Source organism: Rhinolophus hipposideros, assembly GCF_964194185.1.
Source record: "Rhinolophus hipposideros genome assembly, chromosome: 6".
NCBI lineage: Eukaryota > Metazoa > Chordata > Mammalia > Chiroptera > Rhinolophidae > Rhinolophus > Rhinolophus hipposideros.
This window is the reverse complement of record NC_138052.1, coordinates 40039561-40065110: the sequence shown is the minus strand read 5'-3', so window position 1 is coordinate 40065110 and position 25550 is coordinate 40039561. Positions and strand designations below refer to the sequence as shown.

Here is a 25550-nt window from a genome sequence, read left to right as displayed (position 1 = left end):
AAAAGCAAAATGATAAACGAAAGAAGCCAAGCATAAAAGGCTACATACTCTATAATTCCACTCGTGTGAAATTCTAAAAAAGGCAAAACTTTTGAGACAGAAATCATAGTAGTGATCGTCACAGGTTAAGGTTGGAGTGAGAGACGGACTACAAAGGGGCATTAGGAAATGTGTTCGGAACCGTTCCATATTTCAGTGATGTTATTCATTTGTCAAAACTCATTTACGTATACACTTAAAAGGGGGTATACTTAAAAGGGGTATATTTTGTTGTATGTAAATGACACTTCAATACATCTCATTTTAAAAAGGATAAATTATGTAATATGTTAGACAGGAAAGGGAGAGAGAGAAGTTGAAATTTTAGATAGACATTTTAGATAGAATCACTTCAAGTAGATGCTTTTGAAAGAAATGAAGGAACAAGCCACATGGATACCTGGAGAAGGGCATTCCAGGAGAAAAGAATAGCACATGTGGAGGCTGAGGGGCAGAATCATGCCAAGTGTGTTTAAGGAAGAGTGAGGACATCAGGGTGGTAGAGCAGAGGGCTGAAGTAGGGGGAGAGACAGGAAAGGCACTGGGAAACAGATCACCTCACACCTTGAGGGTAACTGGGCAGCCATCAGCGGGCTTTGAAAAGCAGCGTGAGAAGATCTGACTTGGGTTTTAAGAGAGTAATTCTGGCTGCTTCATAGAGAACAGTCTATGGGAGAGCAAGTATAAAATCAAGGACACTAGTTGGAAGGTGACTATAATTATCTAGACAAGAAATTATGGCAGTAGAGAGGGCAGTAAGTAGTGCTTAAATTCTATATAGAGAGCCATTAGATTTGCTGTGAAGTCTGGGTGTACGAGAGAGTAGTCAAGAATAAATCCATGTTTGTTTGTTTGTTTTTTTTCATCTGAACAGCTGGAAGGATGGGATTGCCATTAACAGGGGGGAAAGACTTGAGAGAATTTGCTCTTACAATTCCAAATATAAATAGGACTAAACAAAAAGCATTTGCTCAGTGTATTATTGGCTAGGGCTGCTATGCCAAAGTGCCACAGACTGGGTGGCTTCAACAACAGAAATTTATTTTGTCAGAGTTCTGAAGGCTGGAAGTCTGAGGTCAAAGTGCCGATGGGGTTGATTTCCGGCGGCCTCTCCTAGGCTTGTAGATAGCCACTCTCTCGTGTCCTCACAAGGTCCTTTCCATGTGTGTGCACATCCTGGTGTCTCTCTACATGTCCAAATTTCCACTTCTTAAAAGGACATCAGTCAGAGTTTCTTAGGACCCACCTATATGACCCCATTTAACCATAGTCACCTCTTTAAAGGCCTTATCTCCAAACATAATCACATTCCAAGGTACACTGAGGAGTACGGCTTATACATACAAATGTTGGGGGAATACAATCCAACCCATAACACCATGAAATACGATTTCACACTGAATAGAGCAATCCCTCCTATCCCTAAAATCTGCTTTTATGATTGGGAAAAAAAAAAAACTCTACCATGGATACTCCGTTCTTTTAAATATCAAAATGAAAAATTTTGGAAGTAAAATTAGCCTCCTAGTAATCATCTTTAAGGAAAGTTCTTATAGACTGTGAAGACACAAGGTATCTATGTAATGAAGAGATGAGCAACACAGTGGAGTGAGTAGAAGCAGCAGAACTGGCCTGGACACAAACTTCACTGAGACTAGCAATGAGCACTCATTTATAGAACATATTTTGTTGCCTTTCACTTTCACATGATATTTGAACAGTCTTGCAGAGAGACTATTTATAAATACAGGTTTTTTTGAATGGTATATAAAAATTGAACTGCATACATACTTCTTCATTTGCTGTTTCCCTGTTTGTTAAATAATAAAGGTAAAGTGCATAAGCTGAATACCTTTATCAAGAATTGAATTAATAAATAGAAAAATATGCTAACTGAATTTGGCTATCTCTGTAAATATCTAGTAGACATAATGTTAGGAGTCATTAACATATTCATTTGCATAGTTAAAGAGAAGTCTTTCTCCAAAATAAGCTATTAACAATGTCCTTAAGCATTCATTTCGCATAATTAATACTATAAAATATGTAGCAGTGACACTTAAAATATCCAACAATGAATGATGTAGAAACATTTTACATGAATGAGAATAATTTGCTCAAAATTTCCCAATAGGAATAGCAGATACACTGAGTAAAATGATCAAATCATATACAAAGTGCCAACAATGGCATTACTAATCTCATAAAGAATTTATGGCAATGTACCCATAAAAGTCGAATGGTAGAATGAGATCACACTATCTAATAGAGTACAACATTGAGAAAAGTGGGCTCTACTCCTGGTTGCGCTTTGTTTGATTATTGGTAAGTCATAAGTAATTAACTTGTTATATAAAATAGATCTTACCTGCTCCACAGGATTTCAGTAAATACTAAGTGATATATTTTAAAAGATTTTTAAAGAAAAAATGTTACTTTCTCTGAAATCACAACCTTAGTTTCAAAAATTAAAACTTTAGTGAACTTATTTTAATTGAGAAACTAAAATTGCTAGATAGTTGCTAGAGCAATAGTTCACAGCTTTTTACAGCTATGTATTTCTATCTGTTCTGTCAAATATCTGTGCTTTTATTATTCATTATCTTTTCAATTTACAATGTGTTTACAGGATAAAAAAATCCAGTGGAATATTTGGAAGAATATTTTATTATGAATACTTAATTTAAAAAATCCCGTTGCCTATTTAAGCTTTGTCTGCTTTTCTGTAATTATAAGTGTATCAGTGGTTGAGAAACAGTGTTTTAAAGACATTTTTAAATTCCAGGTATTGGAAAAAATATTAAGAAGCTAGATGACCTCAACGATGACAGCAAAATTATGCTCCAATGTGTCTCAGAAAGGCAAAGATGAGAGATACCATTTTTTCAGTTTCACATACCAACATCTGTATATTAAACAAATATGGGCAAAACAATTCCCGCATTTACAATTGAAAAAACAATCATATTGTGGGTGCTTCATTCTTTTAGATATCAAAATAAAACTTTTGGGAAGAAATAAAATTAGCCTTCTACTAATCATTCTCTCTGAGAATGGTAATGACATCTCAAGAAAATGAAATACTGTGTATTTGATATGTAACCACAAGACTTGTGGCCATTCAATGCATCTTAGAGAAGAAATCACCAATTCCTGCTTAGCACTCTTCCACTAATATTAGACGTCCATGTAAATGTCTGCCCTTTCATAGCAATTGGACAAGAAAGCATGAAAGATAATTCTACTTAAGGTTTGCAAATCTGTAGTTATAGGGAAGGAAAATAGTAGCTGAAGGTGGATCTGAGAAATAACATTATTGAAAGACACCGAACAAAGGGCTTCTGGTATCTACCCACCCCTGGCTCTCTGGAGGCAGAAAGATGAAGAGACATTAATCTTGTACACGAAAGGCTCATAATCCATTTGGGACAGTGAGAATAAGACAGATAAATAATAAACTTATCCTGGATACTACTGCTACTGGAGATAAGACTTTATCATTAAAGTCAGAATTTAGTCCAAAAGCAGAAAGGGAAAACAAAGATAGCCAGTGTTTGTACTAAGAATCAACAATGAGAGGGGTTACTGGAAGTTTATTTACTGAATAATCATTTATGGAGTGCCTACTATTATACCTTTTGATTTTAAGAAGTCAGATAATCCACTTTTTTAATATCAGCTTTTTAAGAGAGAAAAATTCTATGATAAATGCGCATAATCAGTTGTAAGAGGCATTTTCAGAGATGTAAAAGTGAATAAACATGTTCATTTTATGATACGTGCCAAGCACTTCACAAGTACAGGGGGTACACAAGTGTGCCTGCCTGCCTAATGGTCATCAACCTAGCATTACGAAGATTAATCTGGTAGAGTTCCATATACATTACACAAATAAATATGTACATATAGAATTATACAGTTACGTTGCAAGCAATTCTGGATAAATTTAGACAAGTGCATATGCAGTAAAAAAATGATTTAAAAAAAACTGAAACTCAGGGGTTTCTCTAAATATGAGTTTTAGTCTTTATATTTTGACTAGTGACTGCTGAAACGTCAATGAGCTATGATAATTTCCCTTTCATCTTCTTTCTCCCCACATCTCTGATCACCTTTTGGAGTTGCAGTCCTGCTGCTCTTCGTGCTTCTAGATGACTTCCCCACCACGTTGGCACCCGATCTCAATTTTCAGTCAGAACTGGTTTTACGAATCCAGTTTGTATATTTTTATCCCACATTAAGATTCTCATAACATCTCAAGTTTATTCAAAACTTCTAGTGGAAATCTTTAAGAGGACTTTCAAAAATACTGTAAAAGAACACTTTTTACTTGTCTTTACTTGTCAATCAAGATCAGTCAGGTGATGTCAATTATTTTACAAAACGTTCAGTTAATCCATATGCATTAAGCATTACTCTATTCTATATCATTATGATGGGACTATGAGGGATAAAATTGTTACATGTTCTCTGCTTTAAAGGAGGTTCAAATCTAGTTGAGGAGCTGAGAAAAACAGTATTCTTCTATGAGTGTAAAGTCAGTCAGTGAATAACATTTATCCAGAACGGATCGCTGTCCTGGGCTATGTAGAGGACTGGGGGTTGGGAAAAAGAGACAGAGAGACAGAGAGAGAGAGAGAGAGAGAGAGAGGGAGAGAGAGAGAGAGAGAGAGAGAGAGAGAGAGAGAGAGAGAGAGAGGAAAAAAACTTTCCAGTAAACTAGTAGTGAGATCACACTTTCTGACAGCTTGGTAATTGTTGGATATTATTAAATTTCTGTCTGCTAATATATTGGAAACTAGAGTAATATACCCTACTCTATACTTTGACCCAATAAACTGCAAAAAGTTAATACAACACTAATCTTTCTTTAGCTAGCCATCTTTGATAGCTTTAGATTATTACAATATATTGAAGGAACATTTCATCTTACATAAGCATAATGCTTTATTCTATTTTTACCATTTCTTAAAATCAAAGCAACCTAGAAAAAGTTATTTCCACAAACTCATTACTTATTGCTAACTTGACAAATTCAGCTTGATCGTCTGGTGTAAAGTATGTATTTTTGAAACTAAATTGATTATCTTGACACTTGCTCTTGGCACAATGAAAAGAAAGTTTATAGCTTCAAATATAAGGTCTACATATTACCACATTATAAGATTAGGAAAGTGTTAAAGAAATCAAAGGCATTTTGTTATTTAGTTGGTAAAACTATGAATTTAAGGAAATCTGAATATAGGAGGCAGAAGTATGAAGAATATCTGAAATGTAGATCCTAAATATGAGGCCTCTTTTCTAGCATCTTACACCTAAGCAAAATATGTAGGAGCATAGTCACGTTAAGCTTGCAAAGCATCCTCGCTTTGACATTTTCTAAGAATTTGTCTCATAAAAGCTGTGAAATCATAAGGCCAGCAACATCAGTATAAAACTTTAGGTGAGCATCAGTATAACGACATGTAAAACTGATTAGGTCACAGTGACATGAACAAGAAAACCATCAAAAGCATCGTATGATCTTTGTGAAACAGAAAACGTTTTGTGCAAGTGTGAAATTATACAATACATTAACGTAGCCATCGTTGTTAGCAATAACTTTTATTGATTTTCTTTTAATGCACTACTAAAAGTATCCTAATAAATATATGCATTATATGCATAATAAAAAAGATTTGTTTTGCTTTTCCAAAGAGCAAATAATGGCAATGCCTGATTAGATTCTCGCACACAATGTGAGGGTATAGGAAACTGGGGACTCATTGTGTGGAAATTAAACAGAAGGCAGGGCAGTAACCACATTTCCCAGGGAGACTGTTATTCTCCATGTTTCTCTTACACTCATTTTAGGGCCAGAAGACACTAAAACCTCACTACACATCAGTGTGAACCAGTCTTTCCATCCCTCCTACTTCCCTCTTTTTGGTTGAGAGGGGCTCTTGGGCAATGGAACACACATTCCTGCTCAGCCTTCAAATAATAAGGTTTCAGATGCACACCCTGAGATAAAGCGTAACTTTAACTTAACCTGGTAGGGATTTGAAAGAAAAAAAAAAGATGGAAACATTAAGAAAGTCAGTACTTGTGCCATTCTCCTCTTGATCACCGTGACAGGCAGGAATCATGAACAAATCAAGCTATTTTTGTTCTCAAATTATCCTCCGAGCGTTTGTCTTATCAAACCCCACAATTTGTCTTGATCCCATCACATTTTGAGTCCTAGATGGTCCAATCCCATGTATATCCCCTCTGTCTCCATTATCTCTAATCCCTCTCTTTCATCTGTCTCTCTACCCTCCTTTTTAAACACACATAACTCTTTTTCATCATAAATTACCATTCTTGTAATCTCATTGCCCTCTCTAGCAGGCACTGTTTTTCACTTTCTCTGACACTAAAGTGGCCTAAACATACTTTCTCTATTTCTTTACGGCCCACTCCCTTCTTAATTTTTTGCAAACTGGTTTCTAGTCCTGCCTCCCCTCCCTACCCAAATATTGTTCCTTAAAGTTAACAACGATCTCTTTTCCTTATGCTGTTTGATCTCCCTACCAGATCTCTCTAAAGATTTCTTGACATAATCTTGTCCCTTGCCATTTACAGCCTGATATTATTCATTTTGTTCTCCTTTTCTGATGCCTCTTTCTTATTTTTTATCTATTGGTTACACCATTTTCATTCTTCTACCTTCAAGCTGTGACCATTACCTGGGGCTCAGTCTTTGCTTCTCTGATCTTTTTTCTGTCTCACCTAGAGGGTTTTGAACTGTGTTCCTCGGTTTGAAGTACCTAAAAAGCTGCCACTGAGGGTTCAGAGAACAGCTGGAAGGATGGACAGCTGGTGCCTCCCCATCACTTCAAACAGAGTAATTCCACTTTTACCTGTTTTTCTTGTTCCATAGTGTTTCTTTTGGAGAGCTTATTGGTATGCATCAGTGTACTGAAAAATTACATTACATTAAAGTCATCAAACCTGAGGCTAATTTCTTATTTATCACTATCTATATGACTTTGGACAAATATTTCAAAGCATTAATGAATTCCTTGCGTCCAGGCCTATGCCATTCCCTCCATCTGAACCCCTCTCCTACCCTATTTCTCACACCTTCCTAACTCCTACTGGCTTTTTGGTCTTCCTCCAGGAAGTCTTCTCTGAACCCCAAATCTGGGTTAGGTGCTCTTCTGATGTGGTACCATGGCATTCTGTGCCAATCCCTCAACACATCACTTGTTTCACTGCATTGTCTGTTTGTCTCCATTCCCTATTAAACAGAAAGCTCACTGAGAACAGAATGTCATTTGTGATTACCCTAGCACCTAGCATAGTGTCTAGCATGCAGTAGGTTTGAAAATCCAAGCAGAGATAAGTATAAATCTCACCAAGGATATCCAAATTAGGGGACACTGCTCATTTTTCAACGGAAGATAAGTGAAAAGGCAAGTATCACTGTTGTCCGTCATTCTAATCAAACTGCTCTTCCATCTGCCTACTTTCTGAGTGTCCCTGATACCTCCTTCATCCCCTTCTCAGCCCTCTTCACAACGTCCTCACTATTTGCTTTTATTGGGAAAGTTATTTTATGTTTCCACTCTGATTTTGCTTGTCCAAAAACAGAGGTGCACTGTTTAAAGCTATCTCTAAAGAGCAAAAAAAAAGGCAAGTACTAAAAATCATGTTATTTTCAACACTGCATCATTACGTCAATCTGAACACAATTATAACATTGCACTATTTTGGTCTAATTTCAATAATTTCAACCTCTAATGAAAAAAGATAAATCTTCAAAGGATTCGAGACCATATCTGAGCAGTTTATAAGAGCACTGGTGTTTGATACAGAGGTTAGAACTGCCTTATAAAGAACATATTGCTACAAATATTTGCTGTATAACAATGTACAGATAAGTGCAACAAAAAAAATCCTAATATTAAATCAAAGAAAGGAGTAATGGACTGTTCTCTGCAAACACAGCCTTAGAGAAATTCCAAAACCTCTGGCATACTGAAACTAGAAAGAGCAATAAGTGCAATCCATCATCAGTCCTAAGGTGTATATCAGCTTCAACAGGCAGTATCTGAGTACTTCCGCCAGAAATGTCATAAGTTCCAAAAGCAAGATTACACTGCAATTCAGTGATTTTTGTTTACGTTTTTAACACATTTTCAAACATCAAGCTAACACAATTTAGACCCAATGAGTCCTTTTCCCTCATTGCTCTAATCCTGAAATCTTTTATTTTCACTATGTTTCTTTGTATAGTACATTGAAAAGACTCTAAAGGAAGACCAAAATCATATATATTTTGCAAAAACAAAATCTCTGTAGAGTAAAATTGATCTTGGTTCACTGTCTACTTAACAGGGAAATCCTGACAAACAACTCCAAAAAAGACATTCTTGGCAGTGTTGTTATATTGAGAACTCAAGTATCAAAAGAGTGGCTGATTAGATTACTTTTAAAATCCTGTTCAACTCTTGAGAGTCTAGGATTTAGGTCATGAATCAATTTAAGGCACTCTATCTGCTGAGTAAGTTCCTCATATTTCTTATAACAATAGCAATATTTGTAAAAAGAAAGGCCCCACAGCCAACAGGGGAAATGGTACTTACGAGTATTGTGTCAGCAGTTCCAAATCATTATGCATGTTGATTGGATATGCTTCACTGAGTTCAAACAACTTCTCTAGGGCTTCATAAATGAAAATGATGCAAATAAGAGAAGCAAAAGCTTCTTCAGTAAACCGGGTGATATAGCAGACAAGGGAGCTCGCATCAGTGGCCACAAGTATGATACACAGGGTTGCAGTCCAAAGTCCAATACTAGCCCTTAAAGATAGGTATGACAGCCCATATTCTCTAGGAGCAGAAAAAGAACAGGAAAAAGAAGGTCATTTAACAGCTTGCCACCATTTTAAACAGATGGAAATAAGTCTCATTCAGGAAGTGAAAGTAAATAAGCTTCACATCTCATGAGGACCTAAACTCAAGACTTTATCTAAAGGGAACGTCTAAGGGGATAAAAGTAAAGGGGGTTCTCAGTGTTGAGAACTGAATATAATTGTTTTACAAATATTACAAAACATTACATACAAATCTTTTACTTTTCCTCTATTTCCATGGAGAGACAAAAATGGCACGCTGGATCAAATCATCCATTTCCACCTCTCCCAGCAGACCTCCAAATGTGATGTTAAAAGAAGAATAAATACAGGAGAGAAATAGAAAGGAGCTAAGGGCCAAAAGTCTGTAACACTTACTTGCAAAATTTAAACAAAATCTTTTCAAACACCAAAACTGGTCCTGTACTGCCTAATATGGTAAGAGGCTGTCCACCAAAGAGAGAATAGGCTATCCCAGTCATAGATGCTCCAAAGAGAGATTCGATTGCACTCTGTGTAGAGATATAAATGATTCCATTAGCTGAACTGTACAGGCAGCCATAATAACTAGGGAGAAAATGTTTAAAATCCATGGGTATATTCTTTTTTCCTTTGCTATGTAAAGCCTAGCAACCTTGCACAAGATGTGGAATATGAGGATAAAAATAGGGGCAGGCATTCAGCAGAAAATAAACCATAGTGAATGGGGATGTGTTTTCTCCACCTTCCTTACCTCGCATTTCTTTTGCTTACTAACAGTTTACATATATTCCCGATAAGTTGTATGGATAGAAGCATGGCCTACAGAAATGGGAAATGGAGCTCTTGTGAGGTAAGAACCAATCCTAAAGTGAGCCTAGGCCTGGGGGTCAGGGGGGAGCTCAGAAGCTTGTGTGAGACTCAGAATTATTTGTTCTGAGATATTCCACTCCCAGATTACCAGTTCCACTACCCATCCAGGAAATTCATATGAAGTTATCTGCTAGATCATACATCAAATCTCTCCTCATAAAGGAATCCAAAACGAAATTCTCACCTATCTAACTATGAATCTTAAAGACTAATGAAGTTCAAAGTTCAGAGAAAAGCATAATACATACTATACGACCTTCGGTTGCTTCTCCCAGCAGTCCTCCAAATGTGATGACAGGAGACATACACGCGCAGTAGAGAAATAGAAAAGATGCTAAGCACTGCAGGCTGAGAGCATCTCTGAAGTCACTCCAGAAGTATGGAGCTTTTCTTTTGATATCTAAAATAAGTCCCCCAAAAATCCTAAAACAGGGGGAAAACACAACAATGAAATCCAAATATAAAGCATATAAATCAAAATGCTCATCTGCTTTGTTGCCATCAGTAGAGATGAGACCCAAGAATCAACCTGCTATGTTGCATTATCATGATCTACAAGGATGACTTTGCACCACTATGTTTCCTCAATTCCTAACCAGATATTGTGTTAACAAGCAAAAAAAAAAAAAAAAAAAAAAAAAAAAATCCAAGGTTCTCTCAAACAAGGTTCAGAGTTGTTCATTAATCAAATTTCAAATAATGAAATTTAGAATTACTCTATTTTCTGTGCCATTTCTGTATCAAACTAGTTCTAAACTCAGGCCTATTACCTTCCATTGTTGGCAATAGTTTCTAATTGTTTACATTTCAGTTAGTGTAGCAGAAAGTGAAGGAAGGAGGGTAAACTGGCTTTGTATACTCCAATAGTGAACATCACCCTGGAGAGAAAAAGCAGTGTTTAAACAATCGCTTCAGTTACCTACTCTGCTAAAAAAATCCCTCACCACGTATTGTTCCAGACAGTCATCTCAATGGCCTTATGAATGAGATAGTTGTTTTCAATTTTAGGTAAGTAGGAGGGGGGACCTTATAACCATCAATTTCGATCCATTATTGCCTGAATATATCCCAATGTCTATCATTCACAAGACAATAATGACCTTACTGGTATAAATTCATTTCTTTCAAATATATTCAAAAACCACACTGAAACACTTGAAAGAGAAATTGGGTAGGGGGGGTATAGAATTAAACCGTGAAATGCTGCCTAAAATTTGAGGACCAAAACTTTTGTAATCTATTAAGAATGAGAGCATTAATGAACAGGTATTCTCATTCTTCGAACATTTAATAATAATATGCAGACTTAACACTTGATTACTAAAAGATCTTTGTGCTCCATGGAATAAAGATGTCATATTAAAATGAATAAGACTATGGTTAAGTTCCTACAGGGAGGTTCAAAAAATTCTACTATGTTCCAATATACTGTCAGTATGCCGAATATACTTAAATTATGCAAAAGTATTCAACTTTTCAAATTTATTTTCTAAATAGGAATATGTATTTGCAATCCAACAATCACCTCAAAAATGATTGCTCTCTTGAGAAACAAATTTAGTGTGCCTTAAAAAATGTACATCTTCAGTACAACTAGAAGTTTTTATTATTATTTTTAATTTCTCTGATCTGACTGACATGCACACAATAGTAACATGTTAGTAAGTATCTTACTATTATGTGAGCGATAGACTCACTCTGTTTTCCTAATGATTGCTTCCATCAAAGGAATATGAAGTAGAAGAGGTTGAGAGGGTAAATTCCCAATTGAAAAAAAGGACATTTAAAACTCAGAGACACTTGCAGAGAACCTGTGAAATTAATACACACAAAAAATCGTCTTTATCGCTTCTCGGCCTTTTGGCTAAGATCAAGTGTAAAAAATCATCTTAGGTTCCTCTACCTGTGTTTTGTAAAACATGCATTTTTTTTTATTTGGGGGATCATTTCTGAATGACTTGTTAACTTGTCAAAGTCACAATTCAAAGTAGATTTAATCTACTAGTTTATTTATTCATTGATTTATTATTTATATCTCACCTAATCCCTAAAAGAAGTTGAGGTGGTTATGAACTATTAATTAGTAGTTAATATTTATAGGTTTGATAATATGTTGTAGTAGACCATTGTTTTACTCACTAATTACTTAGTAGAGCGTATATTAGTCTAAATAGCTCTTATATTACTGTGTAATAAATGTGCTTTTAACAGCAAAAATCTAAATCCAGAAGTGGGAGATCATTACAGAGCACAGTGCAAGAGCAGCCCAGATGTACACCAGCAACTCCAGGAAAGCAGATGAGTAATGGATACTTCAAGCTGTGGAAGAACTCTGGAGAAGCGAAGATACCGGATATTGGTGACCTGAGAGGATTTAGGAAGCAGTAAGGAAAAGTGAACTTCGAAAAAAATCTAAGCTATGTGGCACATTACACCTGAGAGAGAAAAAAATATTACCACCAAAAACAAAAAGACAGCATTTGAAAATATGAAAGCAAACAGAAGGAGGAACTACGTTTCTAGTAAAGGGAAAAGGAAAAAATTGTACCATATCAAATTAGGCATGGAGCCTGAGGAAGATGTTAAAGGACATTTCCTCAGAGACAAAACACAGATAAAGGGAAAGAACAGAGAATTAAAATGCAGAGTTGTCAGGAACTGGAAAGTCAGCTTAGAGGACACAGTGAAAGCAGTACAGGAAACAGCCTTGAGGGGAGGATGCCCCAATCCTGCAAAGCCTTTGCAATTGCCTTCAATTTTAATGGAGGCTGTGTGCACATATTCTCTGAAGAGAGACCCACCCAACGGTTTCTGATTTCCTACTCACACATTACTTGGAAAGAGACAAGCTGTCAAAAAACCATAAAGAACCAATTTAAGAAATAAATTGAAGCTTTCATCTCATCAAAGATGTGTGATTAGAAAAATAAATCATATAGCTCTTTCAAATTACAACTGTAAAAGTAAAAAATACTATTATATACATCCTACTTGTATGTAATGAGATAGAGCCTATAAGATTGAGTTCTTGGTATTTACTTTTATTTCCATCTTGAACTTGAAGCTTTCAACAGACTCTTTGGAAGGGGAGACTGACAGTTTTCTTATTTATTCTAAGAATCTGTGAATGCATTTTATGTACAGCAAAATGAAAGGCTAGGTAAGATAAAATGGAATGGTGTATACTCTGTTCTGGTTTAATAGTAATGACAATCATTAGGAACTACAGCGAAATAAAGTTAATTGGCATTTTTACCCGCAAAGAATAGGTATTCAAAGTATGAAAAAGAATTAGATCTCAAGACAGCAATTCCTGACACACAAGAACGGTACATCACTGGGTCTTTGAAGTCCCATAAAAATGGTTTTCACCAACCTTCCGGTTCGCTGAAGTTCAGGTCCACTATGTCCTCCGTGAGGCTCTGCTTCCCCGTGAGCTGCTGTTCCATTTGGTACAGCAGGAATCTTCCTCTTCTCCTGTGGGAAGTGTGTTTGTTTCAGTTTTTTTGTTGTTGTTGTTTATTTGTTTTTTTGTTTTCAATTTCCAGGGCTAGTTGTAAATAACAAAAGCAAAATGTTTCCTTTGAGGCAATACGCTGAGTGGCTAAGAACCCAGGCTCTGGTACTCATTTGCTGCCTGACCTGTAGAAAGTTACTTAGCCTCCGAAAGCTTCACAGCTATCAGTGTGGCTCAAAGAATTAAACTGAGGTGATGGACATGTATTCTTCATTTTTTCAACTAATATTTACTGAGTGCCTAGTGTGTGTCATTTATTGTTATGGATGCTAGAGATGCAAAAGTGAGCAAGAAAAAGCATTCCATTAGTGGAGACAAACAATTAACCTATGATGTCAGGTAGAGATAGAGCTATGAAGAAAAATGAAATAAGAGAAGGGGACAGAGAGACTGGGGTGGGGTAGGTTAGGGTGAGGGGGTATTAGTTACAGTGGTGTTGTTATATGCCTGGCATAGTTCAACTGTTCAATAAACATTACCTATTATCATTAATTAAATTTTAGGTGTGTTTTCCTCTTTGATTCTGGTTCATATCTTCCTACCCAAGGGCTGATTTATAACATGGTTCTTTCTGACTCATAGAGATCCAAAAGACCATTGCAAAAGGAAGCTTCTAATTGAGCCACTGACAAATTAACTGAGGTTTGTTTAAGTATTGTTTTCCCATAGGTCTATTCTGCCCACTTTTGTCAGTGACAGAGATTTTTAAAAATCAAAAAAACAGTACCTATTGGTGATCTTAAAGCACACCAAGGTGTTCAAAATTGCTTAAAAGAATAATAAAAACTTTCTAAAGTGGTACAATTAAAAATTTTACTTGACTGCCATTCCAAAATAGTGTAAACATGTAAACATGAAGAATAAGAGTGAATTATCAAGTGATCTCATGTACAATGGGACATTTAGACAAAATAGTACAGGTTTAAAACATGAGAAAAACTAGGTTTTGAAATGCACAACATATAGGAAAGTTCATTTTGCTTAACATATTTTACAATTTTCCAGGCATATAAATAGATATAATGAATAGAAGTTAAAAGATTATTAAAAAAAAAAAAAGAAGGATGTGTTTCAAGTGATAAAGGAACTGCTTTTACAGGCAAATAATTAGCATACATTAGTAAAGGGCTTTAAGAATGGCCCTCAATACCCTCACTACCTTATAATCACCTAGGGAAACATTTCTTAGCTTCCACAAGTCTCAGAAAGCAAGTGATATTATTTGGTCTTCTGGGGAATTATTCCTTACTAGATAGGTTAACTCATTGTTTTATAATGGAAAAGTCTAGGCACTGAAAAGGCAAAAGATAAACCCATGAAAGATGTTAGCCATTCTAAAGGATCTGTTTCCTCAAGGAGTGTTCCTTCAACTTACAGTAAGGAAAAAAGGTGTTTGAAAGAGAAGTGTGTATGAATAGTACTGTTGAATATACTGAGAAAAATACGTAAAAAATATTTTTTGTTCAGAAACACACACATTTTGATATCTTAAAACAAATCAATTGGTGAGTAGATATTTGACTCCTTAAATTATGTAATTTATTAATTCAATCAACAAATACTTATTGAGAGTTAATTTGTGTCATGTATTAGGCCCCACCACTATACGTCAGTTAACCGATCCGGCCTGCTGGACTTACATTCTAATGGGTAAGACAAGCAATAAACAAATGAGTAAATTAATTCTATAATATGTTAGAAAGATTAAAAGTGATGGAAATTTTTAAATTTAGAGCAGAGTAAGGAGCGGTTAAGGTGTGGGGTGGGTGGTTGGGGGGAAGGGTGTGGCAATTATAAGTAGAGTGGTTGGGCAGGCTCAGTGAGAAAGTGTCATTTTAGAAAAATTGAGGGCATCAAGGGAATTAGCCATGAGAATAACTGGGAGATATCCAGGCCGAAAGAACAGCCAGTGGGACAGTCTGAAGGCAAGAGTGGTGCTGCAGGGTTTAAAGAGCAGGAGTAAGGTGACCAACATGGTTAAAGAGGAGCAAGCAAGGAAGAGACTGCTGGGAGATGACCTCTGAGAGGTATAGGGAGGCCATTGTGTAGGTTTAATAGACCATAGTAAATATTTGGCTTTTATTCTCAGTGAAATGAGGAGCTTGTGCAGGGTTTTAAGGAAAGTAGCATGATTTAAGTTGGAATCACTCTGGCTACTGTGTTGAGAACAGATTCTGGGGGCCAAGGGTAGAAGAAGGAGACCAGTTAGGAGGCTATTTCAGTAATCCAGAAGAAAGATGACGGTAAACTGAAATAGAGTGGTGACAGTAGCAATGGCAACAAATGGTATAATTCTAGATAAATATTGAAGGCAATGCCAAGAGTATTTCCTAACAGAATGGAAGTTAGGTAGAAGAGAAAATAAGAGATGTTTTTGGCTTGCTCAACTGTAAGTATAGATACAGTTAGCACCTACCAAGATGAGAAGGGTCAGATGGAACAGAATTTGAGAAAAGATCAGTTTCGTACATACTTCAGGAAGCATTATATTGCCTTGTCTAATACAAATGTGAAGAGGTGTACAGGTACAGAATGAAACAATCTATAATTCAGTTAAACTTTGGACATGCTAAGTTTTAAGTATCTATAAGAATCCAAATGGAGACACGGGATAGGCATTTGAAAAAAATAACTCTCAAGTTCAAGGTGAAAAATCAATTTGGGAGAGGACTTAAAGCTATAAGATTAAAAGTATTACCAAGAGAATGAGTATAGATAGAGGAGAGAAATCAACAGAGGACTAGGTCTTGCATCACGTCAACATAAAGAAATAAGAGAGAAGATGAAGAACTAGAAAAGGAGATTAGGAAGGAGTGGCCAGTGAGCTACCAGGAAAGCTAAGAACGGTGTTTTGGAGCCAAGCAACGAAAAGGGCGTAATCAACTTTCAAATGCTGCTGACTGGTAGCCAAATAAATGCAGACTGAGACTTTACCATGCAATTTTAGCATTGTAGAGATCTTTGGTGACCTTCACGTAAGTAATTTTAGTGAAGTGGTGAAGGCAAAATACTTTTTGGAGCAGGTTGAAGAGAGAATTGGAGGAAAGGAATTGGAGGCAGATAGTACAGAGAACTCTTTTGTGGCATTTGATTGCAGAGGGAAAAAAGAAATGGTTGAGTAGCTGGCAGTGGTAGCGGTATTGAGAGTTCTTTTATTTTCAGATTTGCAAATTAACCATGTTGTATGCTGATAAAAATGACATAATACAGAACAAAAGAATTGATGATATAAGGAAAAAGAAGAGAATTGGTAGTAATGTCTTGGAGTAGGTGTGAAGAGATGGGCTCTAGTATCCAGGTAAAGGCCGACTTTGGCTAATGCATCAATACTACTATATGGGAAGGCAGAATATGTGGCGATAGATGCTGGTTGGTGCATAGGTGTGGCGGGAAGAGTCTGTGGAAGTTCTCCTGATCATTTCATATTTCTCAGGGAAGTAGAAAGCAAGTCAACATCTGACAGTGAAGACCAGAAAGGATTGCTGAAGGTTTGAGGAGAGAAAACAGTGAAATGGCATCTAGAAGAAATGAATGGATTTAGGTAGTATGATGAACTTGCAACCTTGAGGGCCCACTTGAGATACATGGTCAAGAATTATGTGAGATCAGTGTAATTATATGTTTTCCTTCAGCCACAGTCAGCTATGTCAATGCAGGTACAGACTTAAGAGTTGAATTCACATAGGGTTGTGGTTTTGACAAGCAAGTAAATGGCATGATTGAAAAGTAAAGTTCAGGGTATATACAAGGGAGTGATTATAATGACTGCCACAAAGTTCTAATAGTGATTCAGGGTTATCACTTGAGGTGACTGGTTATTCTTCACTTAAATGAAAGAAAAAAATATTTAAAATTCTGTTATTTATTCATTTCAAAAGAATAAAGACCATGGAAATGACCTCACGGTAGAAAGTGTTATTTGAATTAGTATGTCTGAAGTCAGAATGCTAAATATATTTGAATTGATTATGGTCCATTTAATAAAAGAAAAACATAGTTTCATCGTATCTGTTATTCAATTACAACACATGTTAAAATGTAAAGAAGCATAGAGCATATCTCTAATTCAAACTCATTATATAAAACGGCGCTTTCTAATATGATAGCCACTAACTACATGCAGCTATTTAAATTTAAGTTAATTAAAATTGAATAGTCAGTTCCACAGTTGCAGTAAGCACATTCTAGTGCTCAATAGTGGCTTGGCCCATTAGACAGCATAGATAGGACACTTCTATTACTGAAGATAGTTCTATTGGACAAGCTGATTTGAACATCAGGACAGAGGGGTTAGGGCATCAGCTTAAGCTCATACAAACCAGTAATATTAATAGCAGAACCTGGGTGTCTTGATTCTTTTTTTTTTTAATTAAAGTTTATTGAAGTGACAATGGTTAGCAAAGTTACATAGATTTCAGGTGTACAATTCTGTATTACATCATCTATAAATCCCATTGTGTATTCACCACACAGAGTCAGTTCTCCTTCCATCACCATGCATTTGATCCTGTTTACCCTCATCTATGTCTGTGACATTCTAACCAATAGGCAATGTTTCAGATACCAGCTGGGTTTCCTGCAATTCAACTCAATTCTGACACTATCTACCTGGAGAGAGCATCAGATGCCATTGGTTGAGGGCTCAGTCCTGCAAGACTGCCTCTCCCCCACCCCAGCCCCACTTCAGAGGCCAGTTGCAAACTCAGGTTGTCATTTGAACTTCTGACTGACTTGGGAATCAGAGCTGCCCAAGATGCCCTCGTTGAGTTTCAGCTAATTTGCTAGAGCGGTTTATAGAACTCAGAGTTTACTTACTGGATCACTGGTTAATTATAAAACGATGTAACTCAGGAACAGCCAGATGGAAGAGATGTGTAGGGCAAGGTATGGGGAAAGGGCAAGGAGCTTCCCTGTCCTCTCCGGATGCATGGCTCTCCCAAATCTCCCGTGCTCACCAACCTGGAAACTCTCAGAACCCTGTATTTTTGTGTTTTCATGGATGCTTCATTACACAGGCATGATTGATTAAACCATTGTCCATTGGTGATTGAACTCAGTCTCCAGTCCCTCTGCCCTCCCTGGAGGTGGGAGAGTGGGATTGAAAGTTCCAACCCTCTAATCACATGGTTGGCATCACATCTTTAGATGAGTTCCAAAAGCTGCCTCATTAACATAACAAAAGACACCTTTGTTGCTCTGGAATTTCTAGAAATTAATGGAAATTCCAAAGGTTTTAGGAGCTGTGTGCCAAAAACAGGACAAAGACCAAATATGTATTTCTTATTATAAATCACAATATCACTAGGTTGTAATTCAAATCATTTGAATCTTTTTGATGGGTTATACTATCTTAGTACGTGTATTTAAAAGACAACAAAATGATGGAATTATAAGAGTATTTTCAAATAAACATACCTGTGAAGGAACATTTTTTGGAGGCTCTATTCTAATGCTTGGATCCCATTCTCCAGGAGGGAGAACAGTAACCTGATCCAAAAATTCATCAATTCCTGATACCAAGTCATTACGATCTTTAGCTTTGTAAGCAACATCATGAAATACCTATGGAAGGAAAGGAAATACCATGTATAGATTTTAAAAAAACAGTTAAAAATACTTAATGTGTTCAGTGTTTTCATTTTCTACTTATCTCATATGTGTGTATAATAATTTGAAGAAATAGGCAACTCTAAAGACATTTTTAATGTAAAATATCATTGAGTTTATTTTACGAATGCACACAGATATATTTTTTGCTTAGAATACTGAAATGAATGTTGAAATTTCTGGAGGTAAGAGTAAGGAAAAGGAAAAGGAGGATGAAAGGAATCTCATTAAACTAGAATTAACGGTTCAAGCTTGGCAAAGGTTATTTATGTGTAGATAAATCAAATTTTCTGAAAGAAACCTTTGCTTAAAATTAGAGATAAAAATTTATAGAGTAAATTAGAAATTTTAGCAATATTTATACCCTGGCATACATAAACTAATTTAAAAGGTTATTTTTGTGTCAATTTTTAAATAATAATGTTATAAATTAGTATTTCCTGGATATATATCATATCTATACAGTATAGAAAGCTTATTTCCATTCAAAGAACACGCACACACACACACACACACACACACACACACACACACACACACACGCATCCCCTGTGGTAGTTTTTTAAACTATTGATAGACACCACCACAGGTCTTCTTCTAGACACATGCTAAGATTGCATTTCTTGCCTTCCTTGACATTGGGGTTAGTTGTGTTCTACCGTGTTTCCCTGAAAAAAAGCCCCAGTTAAGATCGTCAGCCAGACGGACACATTTAGTATGTTATGACAATGTTCCAGAAGATGACATGACTACGTTTGAATAAATGTGGATTGTTGTACATGAAAAAATAAGATGTCCCCTAAAAAAAAAAAAAAAAAAAAAAAAAAGATGTCCCCTAAAAAATATGCCCTAATGTACCTTTTGGAGCAAAATTTAATATAAGACCCGGTCTTATTTTTTGGGAACCATGGCATTAGTAACAGAGTGAAATGATCAGTCTCTCTGACTCCATCTTATTCATCAAGCCTGCCTTGTTCCCATGCTAATCATTACGAAAACAGCCCCTCCCATTTTCCCTTCCCTTGACAAAAAAGAAGCCTGAACTCTGTCCTTTCTTAAAATGGATTAGATCTCTCATCTTCTGGGATGAAGGCTTCTTTCTTGATCAATAAACTTTTCCTCACTCCAAAATCTGATATTTTGAGCTTTGGCCTTTCAAAGCATAGGACATGTGGACTTTGGACGGATATATATATATATATATATATATATATATATATAAATGTCACTTTCAAATGGAAGTTATGAGCACTTCTGTGTGACTTATCACATAGCTTTCTGTCTGCCAGTGATGGAGAAAACACAGATGGAGATGAGCTTCTATGGGCCAGGACACTTGAGAGACTGTAATTATCAAGTCCTCTCTTCCAGCATATAACGGACACACAACATGATAGAGATAAATCTTTGTTGTTTTAAACCAATGAGATTTTAGTTGGTTATTCCTGCAGCAAACCTAATCTCTCCTAACTTAACAGAGGAATGGTATATGCAATACAATAAGTGGGCAAAGTGAAAATAAAAATGAATGGGAAAAATTAATTTACACTAAATATAATATAAACAGTTCTCTTTTATTTGTATTTCGCATAGTATGAAATGGAACAGATAAATATTTGAGGTTTGGGATTACTGTATTATTCTTTATGCTAATCCATATTACAGTAACCAAATACACCAAAATTTACAGGAAAATTGTGTTTTCAAATACTCTATTTTTAGACCATTTGTTTTAGTTTCTGTTTTGATACTCAATCTAAACTGCTGATGAAATGATAATGATTGTTTTCAAAGGTTTTTTTCTTTACCTTCCAACTAAAAACATTTCATTAAAAAATCATTGGGATGATATACAGTCTTTACGTAGGATAACATGAATACATCAAAGACATATTAATGGTTTAGTTGTAGTTTGACAAAGAGAACTTTTAAATACTGCAAGCACAGCACAGATTTCTTTGCCATAAACCACTGAGTTCTAGAGATCTTAACTTGGCCATGAGACCTTATCTGAACATTGAAGAATTACAAATATTCTTAATTCCAATGAGCGTTTAGAATTAACTTGTTCCCTGACAATAGCAACTCTTGAAATCTTTCTTGATTTGATCTCATTTCATTTAAAAAATCTCTTCAAGAGATCAAATGATCCTATGCCTGCTTTAGATAAATGAATGTCTAAATTCATCCAGAATAGCTGATTCCCCATTATTTTAAAGCTCCTCAAAGATATAGGAGCTTTGTTTGATTTTAAAATAAAAATTTTATTTACTATTGATTTCCTATCACCAATTTCCCCAATAACTTAATTATTTAAATTGCCTTTTCCCCTTCTCTTTGTTTAGCTAAACTTAACATTCTGATTTCAATATACACCTAACTTCTAGAGGTTTCCCTGATCCTCTGTCAAATAAGATTAGACATCTTGTTAATGCACCCCTAACACCTAGTCCTTTTTTGATAACTTTCACTGTAATTATAATTATTTGTTAAAATTATTAATTATTTGTTAAAATTATTAATCATATAATTAGTTGTGTATTGCCTTTTTCATGCTAAAACATGAGTTCTGAACTTTCATTCGATAAATATTTATTAAACTATTTATGTACTAGGGATAGAGCACTAAACAAGTTCAACAAAAATCCATTCCCTCACAGACCTTCATTTTAGTGGGAGGGAAGAGATGGAAAATAAGCAATATAAACAAATATTTTGTTCGGTGGTGGAAAATGTATGGGGAAAAATAAAGCAGGAAAGAGGAATCAGAGTAAAACTGGGTGTGCTGCAATTTTAAACAGGGTAATTAAGGAAGCCTTCAATGAGTAGACATTTCAGCAAAAACCCGAAAGAGTTAAAGATAGAGCTATACAGCTATCAGAAGCAAGAGCTTTCCAGATAAAAGGAATAGTCTGTGCAAAGATTCTCAGGTGAGAGATTGCCTGTCATGTCTGAGAAGCAGCAAGGAGGCCAGCTCCTTAGGGAGGAGTGAGCTAGAGGGGGAGGAACAGGAGATGAGGTCTGAGAGGTAAGGTAGAAGAGGCAGAAGGACATCTTGTAAGACTTTGTACACTATCATAAGAACTTGGATGTTTACTCTGAATGAGATGGAAAGCCATTAGAGTGTCTGGAGCAAAAGAGTGATTGCTCTAGCTGTAATGTGGAGAACAGGATGAATGGTGCAAAGGCAGAGAGAACAAGCGGGAGTCTATTACAATGATAGGGTAATAATGGTGGGATGGACCAGGGGATGTGAAAGCCAGGTGATAACAGTTCAGAAAGGGAGAAGTAGTAGGATTCTGGAAATATTATCAAAGGAAGATTTACTGACAGATTGGATTTTGGTGTGAAAGAAATAGAGTAGTCAAGGATAAATTCAGTTCTTTTCCATGAAACCAGTGACATGTCTCTAATTTCAACTACCTTATCATCAGTATATAGTAGACAATAAATATATGTATATTTATTACAACAATATCATGAAATATGTACTATATCATTTCTAGTTTGAAGATGAGGAAACTGAGGCAGAGAGAGTTGAGGTGAACTTGTCTGAGATCATGTAACTAGAAAGAGCCTTTCTCTTCTTTCTTTCCTTCCTTCCTTCCTTTCTTCCTTCCTTCCTTCCTTCCTTCCTTCCTTCCTTCCTTCCTTCCTTCCTTTCTTCCTCCCTTCCTTCCCTCCTTCCCTTCCTCCCCCGCTTCCTCCATCCCTCCTTCCTCTCCTCCTCCTTTCATTTCTTTCTCCTTTTGAAAAGATAGGAAATTTAGATCATCTTTTAAGACGACAGAAATTATATACTAGGGAAGGAGAAACTGATAATGTAGGAGCCAGAGTGGATAATTAAGTAGCGAAGTTCTCATCGATGCAGTGAATGGGAAGAAGGAAGGATCCAGAAAAGGAGTCTGAGGAAAAGCATCAGTGAATTCGTGTGTGGGGAGGAGGGGCAGAAAATATGTTTACTTTTTTACTTCAAGCCTGCTTTTACTACTTTTAGACCTTTGTTCCTTTATATACTTCTTAGGATAAGCTTATCAAGCTTCTTGATAAATCCTGGCGGGATTTTCACAGGAATTGTATTGATTGCTTGATGAGATTGTTGCAATGGCAACTTAAATGGTCTCTCTGCTTTTGCTCTTACTTCTCTAAAAGGGCCGAGCCCAGCAGTGCTTTTTAAATGTAGGATAAATCATGTCATTTCTCTCCTCAAAACCTTCCATTTACATCCCAACCCAGAGTCCTTACATACCCTACACAGACCGGCGGCTTACCTCTCTGACCTCATTGCTGACTGCTCTCTCCCCTGCTCCCTCCTGCCCAGCCATGTTGTCCTCCTTGCTGTGCCACAGATATTCCGGGCACACTCCAGTTTCAAAGCATTTGCCCTTGTTTATCTTTCTGCTTGGAAAGCTCTTCCCTCAGATATCTGAATAGCCTGTTCCCTCTCCTCCTTTAGGTTCGTTGATGAAACATCTTCTCAGTGAGACCTTCCCTGACCTCCTTATTTTTACTTGCAACTCTCCCCATCCCATCCCTATCTCCCTTCTCTGATTTTGAGGTTTCCTCCATAGCACTTATTACCATGTAGCATATATTTTACTTATTTATTTGTTAGTCTGTCTTTCCACCAGAGCATTAGCTCAATGAAAAAAAAGGCTTTTGTCCATATTGTTCACTGATATACCCCCAGCAACTGAAAGAGTGCCTGATAAATAGTTCACATTCAATAAATACTTATTGAATCAATTAATGAAGAACACAATGAGGGAGGGATCTGTCCGACTAGAGACCAAGAATCATTATAGTAAAGCGACTATAATTAAGATAGAGATGGCACAGATGGATAATTGTTGTTAAATGCAGGCATTGCTAACCATCGAATGAATAATCGACAAATCAATAAATGGTACTAAGTCAAGTGATTATGTAGAACTGAAATTGGTTGTCTACACATATCCTACACAAAAAATTGGTTGTCTACCCATATCCTACACAAAATGCAGTTCTGGGTATATTAAAATCTTAAATATGAGAGATAAAGTATAAATCTCATTGAACATAATACAGAAGGATATATTTATGACCTCAGTGTAAGCAATACTACAAATCTCAAAGATTTGGTGTCAAAACAAAGCATACAACTACTTTTAACTGTTCTTCATGGGAAAAAAAGAAGGAAGAAGGGTTCAGTAATGTCAAATGCCAATGAGAGAGCACCTGAGACCATTTGTAAGTGTGACCTTACTAAACACAGGATACACCATTTATAAATGGTGACCTTACTGAAAGCAGTTTCAGTAGATTGGTAGTGACAAAATTCAGATTGTAATGCTAGGAGATGAATGAAGCTAAGATATTCAGGGCCAACTAGAAACTACTCCTTCAAAGCTCTTGAGATTCAGATTCAATCAATTCTTCTTCAGTGGTTGATGCTATGTTAAGCAGTAAGAGATTTTATTTTATGAATGTGAAAAACCTGGACATTAATTTCATATGTATTTCTTAAGTAGCTACCAAATATTGGGCATGGTTGCTGACTGAACAGAAAGAGTCACTGTTGACTTAAGATCTCGGTGACAGAGACAGAAAATAGTTGGCTCAAAAATTCAGAACAAAAAATAAAAACCACTCTTCTTAGTAATTTTCTTTGTTTTTTCCTTTGTTGTCATAAAACTAAGTTATTGGTTTTATTATTGTTATATTTAAATGAATTCGTAAACACATATTTTTTAAAATTCTCACTTTTAAGTTCTATTATTGATAAATAGTGGCATACTATCAACATAAATAAAAGCTGTTTGGAGCGTTTAATAATTTTCAAGAATGTGAGGAGACTAATACATTGCTAGTAAAGCTAATAAGCAAAAGCCATATGATTCATCTCTTCTAGTGTTCAACAGAAAATAAAATAAATGATTGGATTGATTCAAGATAAGGTACCGCTAAAATGAAGCACACATTCAGTCATTCATTCATTTAAAAAAGCAAAACTTATTGAACCCTGACTGAGGGCCAGACACTATTCTAATTCTGAAGATACAAAAGAAAAAGACAGGAGTTCCCAGTTCAGGGAGGAAGCACAAATGTTTGAGCTCAGTCAATAAATGTTTATTTGAGCACCTGACAAAATCAGGGCACTAAAATGAAGTGGTGACCGCTCTCACGTAATTTAAAATTTGATAATCCAATTCATCACTTTCTTAATTAAATTAAACTTTATGAACAACGTATTAAATTTTGTTCTTAATCAGTACAATTTTGAGCCTTCATTAGATGGCTCATTAATTAAGGAAAAAGATGGACATCCTTCTCTACTCTGATTCTAAATTTAAAAATTTTAAAACATGGATGTTTCTCCGCTGTTCTATGTCCACTTGATTAGTTTAAAAAAAAACAAAAAACTTTGGAATTGACATCTTTCTGTGAGAAAATCTTGACTCCTAATAGGAGAAGGAGAGGTTTTGGAAGAAAGGTACCTTGAGTGTGTATGCACTTCCCATGATACAATGTGCCCCTCTCACCATATAACATGCCCCATGCCATAGAGATATCTTAATGTAATGTCCTAATGTTAGATGTGGAAACATAACATGAAACATATGTGCACATGAAAGTGACAGTACTTAAACTGTGGAATAGAAATCAGTGTCCTTT

The 25550-nt window shown here is 35.9% G+C and overlaps 1 protein-coding gene across 14 annotated transcripts in view; it reads right to left on the bottom strand.

Annotated features, from left to right (window-relative positions):
• SLC4A10 (solute carrier family 4 member 10) overlaps window positions 1–25550 on the bottom strand; it is a 264790-nt gene that overhangs the window by 63103 nt on the left and 176137 nt on the right. For all 14 annotated transcript variants that reach the window (XM_081052804.1, XM_081052800.1, XM_081052797.1 and 11 more), the window contains 5 exons: window positions 18705–18851; window positions 13149–13249; window positions 10021–10195; window positions 9299–9432; window positions 8652–8897 (listed from right to left, as the gene is read on the bottom strand). In XM_081052804.1, coding sequence (XP_080908930.1) covers window positions 8652–8897; window positions 9299–9432; window positions 10021–10195; window positions 13149–13249; window positions 18705–18851 — 803 coding nt within the window. The remainder of the gene's footprint in view (window positions 1–8651; window positions 8898–9298; window positions 9433–10020; window positions 10196–13148; window positions 13250–18704; window positions 18852–25550) is intronic.